This window comes from Maylandia zebra, linkage group LG5, assembly GCF_041146795.1.
Source record: "Maylandia zebra isolate NMK-2024a linkage group LG5, Mzebra_GT3a, whole genome shotgun sequence".
In the NCBI taxonomy this organism is placed as follows: domain Eukaryota; kingdom Metazoa; phylum Chordata; class Actinopteri; order Cichliformes; family Cichlidae; genus Maylandia; species Maylandia zebra.
Genome location: NC_135171.1, coordinates 26074232 through 26084026, shown reverse-complemented (window position 1 = coordinate 26084026; position 9795 = coordinate 26074232). Strand labels below are relative to the sequence as shown.

Sequence of the window (9795 nt, the reverse complement as noted above, 5' to 3'; positions counted from 1 at the left end):
GCATCACAGACCTGAGCTTCAAACTGGGTGGCTCTACCTAAAAGCAATAGGAAAATGGGTTATTGTGGTATTTTGCTTCGTACCTTCTCTGCATTGCATACAAAGGTCAAAACGGTGCTGTTGGTGAAAGAGAAGATGCAGCGCTTCCCTGGCACTTTGATGAAACAGGCAAACACAGATGCATGCAGGTTTAAAACTTTATTGCAGTTTGATTACAACGTCCTAAATTCTTCAACAGTTTTAATGATAAAAGAAAAAAGAGTCTATGTATAAATGTGTCGGGCTACTAAGGAAACACACTGTTCTCTTTCTGTCATCAGCCACAGAAAGAGCCGTTTGGTCTCCCTCAGCTGATGATCTTCTCGGTGGTCTCGGTCATGAGCTGGCAGGCTTTCTTGTGTTTTGGCCAGTGCTTCACTTGACACTCTCTGAAAACATACATCAGCAAGATAATAACGCAGACATTTAGCACATTCTAAACAAAAATATGCATTTTGCATCCAATACTGAAGAAACACACCTCTGTGTACTCCATTTGTTTCTCAAATGTGTTTAAATTTCTTTCTCAGTGCCCCGGCGAGGCTTACGTCAACTTTATCAAAACCTTAGGAGCGATGAGTGAGAGGGGGAAAGTACTGAGCCGCTCTCACACGTGACCTTTTGATATTTTGAAAAGAGAAGCAGCACATTTGTTTTGTCTTACTTGTGGTAATCTGCAGGAATTATTCCCCTTCAGACACCTTTGCAGTACTGGAAGTACTTTGTGTGGTTTACGTGAGCATGCAGGAGGCAGCACACATGACACGCATTCGCTACCAGTGGTAAATGGACTGGTTTTTATATGGTGCTTTTCTACTCTACCTGACAACTCAAAGTATTTTATACAACTTGCCACATTCACCCATTCACACAAACACTTTTTTTAGCTTTTCGAGGCTGGCTTCAAAAACAAAAAGTAAACGAAAAAAACGCAAAAAGTAAATTAGGACTCCACCCTCTAATCTATATAAGGTAACTGGCTTCTAACCTGGCTTCAAAAAATGAAAACGGTGGTGACCAAAAACTAAAACTAAAGCTGCAAAGTCCAAAACCAATGAGCTCATGGTGGTTAAGGCCATCTTTAATACTGTTAGTGACTCTCACATGTGCACTTCTGCAGGGAATCTTTGTAGCCTACAACGTAACCTATGGAAGTGGCCAACTTCATTGCTAGCATTTATGATTATTGTGTGTGGTGCATTATGTGTAATAACCATGTGGTCGTGTCCTGGTGTTTTGCATGTAGTGCTGACAGAGTCCTAGGAAGGTGCAGGACTTTCATGCATGTGTTAAAACAGCCCTGAGCTTTGCCTTCAGGCTCAGCTCAGAGTCTGTCAGTACCTGTGACAGTACCACTCTCCTCGGCAGCGAGAACATCTCTTTGTGGCCTCTCTCCCACAGGATCCACATTTTGGTTTCTCAGGAAGTAAACTCTCCATTACATCCAAGTTGTACGTCTGGGCCAGCCTAGTTAAAACAAGCGCTGATTATTCAGAGCGCCTGAGTCGTTTCTCTGTTCCTTCTCTAATCAGTCAGACCTGTGTTTTCAGTGTTACCTCTGGGCCTGTTGTCTCAAGTCACTTTCAGATGGGCTGAATGTTTCTTTGACTTGATACTTTGCTATTGCCTTCCACTTTCTAGAATTCTCACTGATAATGCGGTTCCACATTTCTGGGATCTATAAATAGAGTAGAGCCGAGTGTAAACGAACAGGCACATTGTTTAGGTACAGGGATAAGTGAACATTTGTGAGTGTGACTGCACCTGCTCCAAAATCAGCTCTTTTTTTGGAGGGGCTGGATCTGAAACAGCAAGATGAGCCAGGAAACGCTGCAGATCCACCAGATTTGGCAGCTGATCAATCAAGACATCAGTCAAGAAACCTCTGAGCTGTGGCACATGAATGACAACAAATACAGTGAAGCAAGAATAACAATGTATGAATCATCAGTTTACACAGACTGCATAAGAATAAAATGTGATTACAGGAGGATGCACATGGCTGGCTGGTTATGTAATTAATGGAGCAGGAAGAGGATGAGAAAGCTCATAATAGGAGGAAACATCTTGGTCAAAACAACCCTTGGAAACTGAATGTGTGCTCTAACAAGGGAGGAGATGAGATATGATGCTGGAGGACAATAACCCGGCACTCACACACTTGCCAAACACCAGATTACAGCTACTATCCAGCAGCCATTTGGACGGACGAGTTGATCCAATTTAATATCAGCACAGGCAATGAATGACAACAACTCTGCATGATCAGTGCATCTAAAGTTATAATAAAACAATCATCCACTGTATACCTTCAGAAGTTGGCTCTTGTTGAAACTGTTGAAGTTGTATTTTCTCTGGAATTCTTCTTTTAGCAGCAGATTGTAAAGGGAAAGCCAGACCTGACCGTCCAGTTTGTTCATTTTTAAATGATCCTCTACAGGTATCGTCTGCCACTTGCCATCAATGTGCTTTTGCACGTTACCTACAGTGGGAGACAATGAGTAGGTTATTGAATAGTAAGAAACTTTAGCAGGTGTGAAAGGTAAGCTTCCTGGCTTGGGTAGCTTTTAGAAGCCTTTAAAGTTTTGTTTTTTTTTGTTTGTTTTTTTTTACCAGTGATATAGATTAGTAGATCAACACCAATCTCATGTTTGAGGTGATACCTTCTCTGCAGCGACTCCAGGGGCAGTGGTCAATCAGCTGAACCAGTACACAAGGAAGGTTATGGGTGCACAGCATTCGACTGATAATGCTGATGCTGCAAAGAAACACTTTCCTTTGGTCAGCTGCAGCGTGTTTCTCAGTGTAATACTGAGTATACTTCCACTAGAACATAACCAAGTGAATTCCAGGGCGCCATACCTGTCTGCGTGGTCTGTAATGTAGCGCAGCACTGACACGGCTTTCAGAGAGATTTCAAACTCCAAAGCTGCACTCTGCACCTGCAGCTCCTTCAAGAAACAAAACAAAGCGTTCAAAAGTTTGCGACAGACTTCGGCGAATGTGTCAAACCAAAAACAAAACATACATTCTCACCTCTAGAGAGGATGTCTGTTTGTGTTGGTCATATGTCACAGCAACATCCTTAATCGCTTCACTCGCCAGCAGGGTGAGTTTTCGATGGCAGTAATCCACCAAGTCAAGAAGAGAGTCATCTGCTGCATCACATGAATCCTGCATAACAAGACACAACCGCTTGAACACTTGCCATAATGCTTAATTTACAATTTATTAGGGATGGGTATCGTTTAGGTTTTATCTGATACCGGTGCCAAATCGGTACTTTTGAAACGGTGCCGGTGCTCAAACGGTGCTCAAACCGGTGCTTAAAGAATGGAGAACACAAACTTTGTCCAAAAACCTCTCATGTTCAGCTGGTTTTTTGTAAAAAGATAACGGTGTTAGCCTTTTCTGCAGCTATGGGGCATATATGGTATCACTCTTGGCTGGAAGCAGTGCTTAATCAATGGAAAAAACACAAACTTTGTCCAAAACCTCTCATGTTTAGCTGTTTTCCACTTTTTCTTTGGTCATTTTAGCCTTTTTGGCCAGGGTGAAGGGAGTATCTGCCATCAAACAAGAAGACAGCCGCATGTAGCTATGATGATGTTTGCTAGTTCACCTTACATGCATTAATGTAATAACGTGGTTAGCCTACTCAACGTAAATTACACACGAACAACATTAAGCTACTCGCCCAGAGAAGAACGGCTGCTGCTGCCATCATCATCCTCATCATTTCTGATACACTGGCAGGGCTAGGGGCCAGGACTCTACTCTTCGTGACCCGCTAACTCCGGGTCCGATAACAGGCAACCCATGCACAGTAGATGCGCTTGGTGTGAGGTCTCGCAGCAAGCTATCATATGGCGCATTTCTGGGCTTTTAAAAAAAACGCTATGCGTCGCCAGGTGTTTCATCGGATTTGAGGTGTTACCTCCTTTGACAGTATCACAGTATCAGCTTAAAGCACTTGTTGCAGGCTGCTGAGTTTGCATATTTTGCTGTGAAGTACAGCCAGACTTTTGACCGCTTCGCCTTGGACATTTTTAATCTGTAGCTCTGCTCTAAAAGAACGTACGTACCTGGACCCGCCTACTATCCTCGGAAACGTAAAATGATTGGCTAGAAGTGTATCACAGCTCAGGAAAAAAAAGCACCGAAATAAAGCACCGAAATGTGCGCTGCTTTTCGGTCTGGTTACTACCGTTTATGTCAGAACCGGTGCCATCATGGCACCGGACACCGGTACCCATCCCTACAGTTTATGTTCTCAGAGAATGACAGTCCGTGCTTTCTTGGTGTGTGAAATGTTTTAAGATATGTAGGGATTATTTGAGTTCTTACTGACCTTGTGAAACATTATGGTTTCAAGTAGATTTATGATGGTGGCTTCATGATGGATCTAAAAAGGAGTCATAACAGAACACATGAAACATGAGCAATGTGAGCTGCTCATTTAACATCTCATTTAACACTCACCACCATGTAAAGATGAAAAGTCTTCTCTGGATTGAAATCCTCCAGCTGGCATAAGATGGGAAACACTTTTTTCTTCCACACCTCAATAAGGATCATCTCATGGACCAGGATGTGTATCTGGAAAGGGAAAGGAATCACTCCCCTCTAAGCACTTCTTAGAAAATTGTAAAAGGGCTTGCGTAAAAGCTGACATTTTATTATTGTTTATATGCAGTTGTGGCAGTCACCTTTCCAAATGAAACCAGGAGGTCCTTGACAAACTCATCGTGCATGGCAGAGGCATTCAGTATTGCCTGCATGTTAAGTTTCTCAATATAATCATGCTGCTTGAACCATCTGCTAGCACACAAAGACAATAAAAAAGCATCACTTCTAAAGGTCGGAATCACCAGACAACCAATGACATGATATTGTCACAATACTCATAATATTACATTAGTGTTATTCAATAAGATAAAGTTATGTTTTGATGCTGAGATTGTCAACATACCAACACTGTCACCAAAATCTGCTCTATATGTTGACATAAGATGGAATCAGTCTGTAGACAGTCTGCGACTGAATGGGGTCAAGTTAGCAATTGAATGCAATCAGTTACAGCAGCTAAGTGTGTAAATCATCGACTATCACACCGAAATGCACAGAATTAGGGTATACTTATGGAGTGGCAGCAGGGAGTCCAATTTCTGTCCCCAGAGAGAAATTCAAACATGAGGAAGCTACCTCCAGATTTTATCAGGATGTAAAGAGGAGCGAATCCAAAAGCAGGACACAGAATCTCTGTATGCAAAAGTAGCTTTATTGACTCATAAAATGTGAACAAAGGGTGCTGCAAAAAACTGGCAGGAAACCCCAAAACTAAAGACATAGAGGGAAAACCAAGTCATGAGATGGGAAACCAGGGAATCAAATGAAGACGGACAATCTGACCAAGACACAGGAGAAGAAAGAATAAACCAAAGCAGGAACAAAAACTAAGTAAAAATACAAGAATGCAAAAGCTAACACACAACAAAAATCCCAGTTAGCTCTAAAATAAGTCTGATTTAACTCTCAGTTCCTTTTAGTCAAGGCCCAGGGCCTTTATTATAATGAAGTATAACTTCTGATTTGAATATTCTTTACAGAGAATCTTATCTGTCTGGACCAGATCATCTCTCTCTTAAGTATTTAAAAGACACATATTATCAGGCTCTCTGCTTCAGTGCATTCAATTTCAAACAATGCTTGAGTAAAGTGCGTCAAATTACGCAAATTAGAGTGTCAGTTTTAGTTTGTGTAGATTTTAATCTATATTTCAAGAACTTGAAACATACACTGATTTCAAGGAGTCAAAACTAACAGTGTTCTTTGGCAGATGTTTCCTTTTTGACAACCAGTCAAAAACCAATAGATCACATAGATTAAAAGCTATTTTCAGGAGAAAAAAAAAGAGCTAATCATGCAAGTGAAGACGGTAATAATGTGGGTTAATAACAAAATCTATCAGAGACATATTAGGTTTATGTGGTTGAACATTCACAGGATGCAGATGTACATATTTCTCAATATAAACATCACAAGACGACTACATGGCCAGAACCTCAGGGGATTCACCACAACATGCAAATGACTGATAAGCCTCAAAAAAGGACCAGATTTGTCATCACAAATAAAGGGAAAGAAACTAAAAGTAACCAACAGAAGTTGATGAACAAAGATCTGACAAAAAATCTCTATCTCTTTCAAAATGACGCAAAGAGGAAGTGGAGAAAATAGAAACACGTCATGAGCTGTAGAGTCCTGAATGCATTTCTCTTTTATACTTGACCACACTGATAAGTTTCTTTATATGTGCAGATTTTGGGGAGACGCAGTCAACGTACACACATATTCACACAGCTAGACAGTGCTACGATGTCAGGCAGCAGCTGCATGACCTCTGTTATGGTGCCATACACAGGCAGGCTGATAATCATGAAAAAGCCAAAAGAGGAAAAAGAAGGAAGTCAGACTGGGAAACTAAGGCAACTTTACTTGTGTCTGAAACGAAGCAGAAAACTAGGACAGAAGAGACATTCCTGTGTGTCTATTGAACCTGTAAAGGGTATTAATAATGTATTTTAATGTATTACATTGAATCCCAAAGTACAGTTAGGTCCATATATATTTGGATACTGACACAAGTTTTGTGTTTTTACTTGTTTACTGAAACATATTCCAATTACAGCTATATTATGGAGTTTCAGCCCCTTGAAACATGTGCCACCCTCTTTTTAAAGGGACCAAAACTAATTGGACAATTGACTCAAAGGCAATTTCATGGGCAGGTTTGGTCAATTCCCTCATTATGTCATTATCAATTAAGGAGATAAAGATTTAGAGTTGATTTGAGGTGTTGTGCTTGCATTTGGAAGATTTTGCTCTCCATGCAGGTGAAACAAGTGATCCTTAAGCTGCAAAAACAGAGGGAAAAAAAAAACATCTGAGAAATTGTTACGAGTTTAGAAGTGGCAAAGTCTACAGTTAGGTCCTGAGAAAGAAAGAAAGCACTAGTGAACTCAGCAACAAAAAAAGACCTGGCCATCCATAGAAAACGGCAGTCCTGGGTGATAGCAGAACACTTTCTATGGTGAAGAGAAAACGTTTCACAACAACCAAACAAGTGAACAACATTCTCCAGGAGGTAGGTGTATTAATATCCAAGTCTCCCGTAAGGAAAATATTGCATTAAAAGTAAAGCCGCTGCAGTAAAGGTCTGGCGGAGCATTAAAAAGGCGAAATCCCAGCATCGGGGGGTGTCCATGAGTTCAAGACTTCAGGCTGTCATTGCCAGCAAAGGGTTTTTCAATATTAGAAATTAACATTTTATTTTCAGTTATTTAATTTGACCAATTACTTTTGAGCCCTTGAAATGAAGGGATTAAAATGCTTTAGTTTCTAACATTTTTAGCCAATCTTTTTGTTCAACCCACTGAATTAAAGCTGAAAGTCACTTCAACTTCATCTGAGCTATTTAATTTAAAATTCATTGTGTTAATGTACAGAACCAAAATTAGAAAAAAAAAAGTGTCTCTGTCCAAATATTTATGGACCTAAGTGTAGCAGATGGTTTCCTGCACATTATAAAAAAATTTTTTTAGCTCTTGATGTTTTTATTACCCAAATAATTGGTATATATATTGATGTGTTTATTTCACAAAGGAATGATATATTTGGTTGAATTAAAGAGAAGGGGGGGGCGAGCTCTGGCTGCTGCACTTTCATATTCAATATGAATATCAGAAGGTCAGAGTTGTATTGTGATGGTTACTTCTCATTGACAAAAACTGATGGACAAAAGCATCACCAGAAATAAGTAAGTGTTTGAAATGTGAATTTCTTGGCTGAGGGCCCCCTCCAATGCTCAAACCTACAGTCTGCATGGGTTCGCGGCAAAAATGCAATCAGCGTTATTTAGTTATATATGATAGCAATATTATAACTACATCTGAATCTGACGTTTTGCTCAATTTCAGCTGTTTAATTTGCACCACTGAGTGCTTTGGGTTGATTTTTTATTTTATTTTATTTGTATAACAAAGCACATTAAGCTCCCTTATTTAGCATTTACAATCTGTACTGGCTAATGAGAAATAATCTAATATAGTCTCTATTTATTTATCACATTGTTTTTCTTTCTTTTTTCCCTTTTTTGTACGTTCCATCGTGTTTACAAGCTAATTTAACTCAGGTGCAGAGTTAGTTGTTTCGTCTCACCTCTCTGAGCCCACTTCCTTGAGGGAGAAAGTTTCCAGACTCTGGATAAAGCCTTCCGCTTCAACGGGAAGAATCACTGATGTATCCATTACGTTGAGAAAAGATATTACGCAATAAAGAAATAAATGACTTGTCTAACTGGAGCTTGAGTAGACTTGTTCGTACCGTTAACGGTTCGAAGTTAGCAACACGAAGTGTTTCCGGTAGTTGTCATGGTTACGGAAAACCAAGGGAACGGTGCAGGTTTTTTTTCCCGCCATAGAGGGGCAGCAGAACCTCAAACAAATACACAACATAATACAGTTGTACATTTCTGGCAAAACCTTAAAAAAAAATCAGTTATGTCAATAAAAATAATCCAAGGTGAGTTGTTGTGAAATATGACATCATCAGCAAAGCGCCAGAAAACTTTTTTTTTCCTTGTGCAGACATCATATTAATTAAACTAAGTAAATTATAACTAAAGCAACATAAACAAAATATTCCTAAAGAGGGTCCTAGTAATATCAAGATACTAGACCTGCAGAAGATAGTCTGCTCATAGGCTGAGGAGGATTTTATCCATTAAATGAACCATTACACTCTCACAATAGCCCAAGGTTCAATGTTCAAACTCAACCAGGATGGTAATAATAAAACTAAAATGAATGGATAACAAGAAAATGCTGAACACATAAACAAAAAAAAGAATAAAAAGTAAAATACAAAACTATGATAACCAGCTTATTGTAAATTAACCTGATTACCAGCTTCACCCTGTTACAACTGGTTTCAAAGTTTTTAGAGTAGCTAGTTCCTTTTTAATGGATGTCTTCATCATACTCCAGTGATTTTCTTTTTGGTGACTCAAAGTTTCCCCTGTTGCTCATACTCCAGAGTATGCAGCAAAAGAGAGACAGCCTAACCTGCAGGTGACTCATGATGATGACTTTCCTGCTTTTTTCCTCACAGTCCTTGGATGAAGTTAGTCTTTACTAAAACGGTCTGTCCTTCAGGGCTGAATTTTATTCAATAAAATAAAAATGTGTAGCAGCTGCACCTGTCTACAATGTCCTCATGGCAAAAATCAATCAGACCATACTATTTGGATTAAATCATTCATGTTGTTGGTCAAAACAAATTATTTTACGTATAATGTACTCTAGTTCGTACATATCAGAAAGTTGTTAAATCACCAATTAGATAGACCCTGTTAGTACTGGTTTGGACCCACTTTTGGACTGTTGCAGCAGAAATTGAGATCAGACCAGGCAACATTTTTCCAGTCTTGTTGTCCAAAATTGGCGAGCCTGTGTGAATTGCAACCTCAGGTTCTTGTTCTTAGCTGATAGGAGTGGCACCCGATGCTTTGTTTTCTGCTGCTGTAGGCCATCTACTTTAAGATTTGGCATGTTGTGCTTTCATTAACGCTCCTCTGAATACCTTGGTTGTAACGACTGGTTATTTGAGTTACTGTAGCCCTCTTATCAGCTCAAAGCTGTCTGACCATTTTCTTCTTACCTCTGGGATTAGTAAAGGCCTTTATGCACAGAGAAG

At 39.7% G+C, this 9795-nt stretch overlaps 1 protein-coding gene across 2 annotated transcripts; it reads right to left on the bottom strand.

The window, feature by feature from the left end:
* Positions 1–183: 183 nt before the first annotated feature.
* zmynd10 (zinc finger, MYND-type containing 10) lies at positions 184–8479 on the bottom strand. 2 transcript variants are annotated; one of them, XM_023154971.3, is made up of 12 exons: positions 8260–8479; positions 4749–4860; positions 4522–4638; positions 4391–4444; positions 3076–3213; positions 2902–2990; positions 2703–2797; positions 2349–2521; positions 1804–1929; positions 1596–1717; positions 1381–1506; positions 184–428 (listed from the first exon to the last, which is right to left on the bottom strand). In XM_023154971.3, exons 1-12 carry the CDS (start codon positions 8346–8348, stop codon positions 347–349), a joined length of 1323 nt encoding a protein of 440 aa, XP_023010739.1. In that variant the 5' UTR covers positions 8349–8479; the 3' UTR covers positions 184–346. The 2 variants fall into 2 exon arrangements, with proteins under 2 accessions (XP_023010739.1, XP_004548698.1); XM_004548641.5 differs by having other exon boundaries at positions 4749–4857; positions 8260–8478.
* Positions 8480–9795: the final 1316 nt, after the last annotated feature.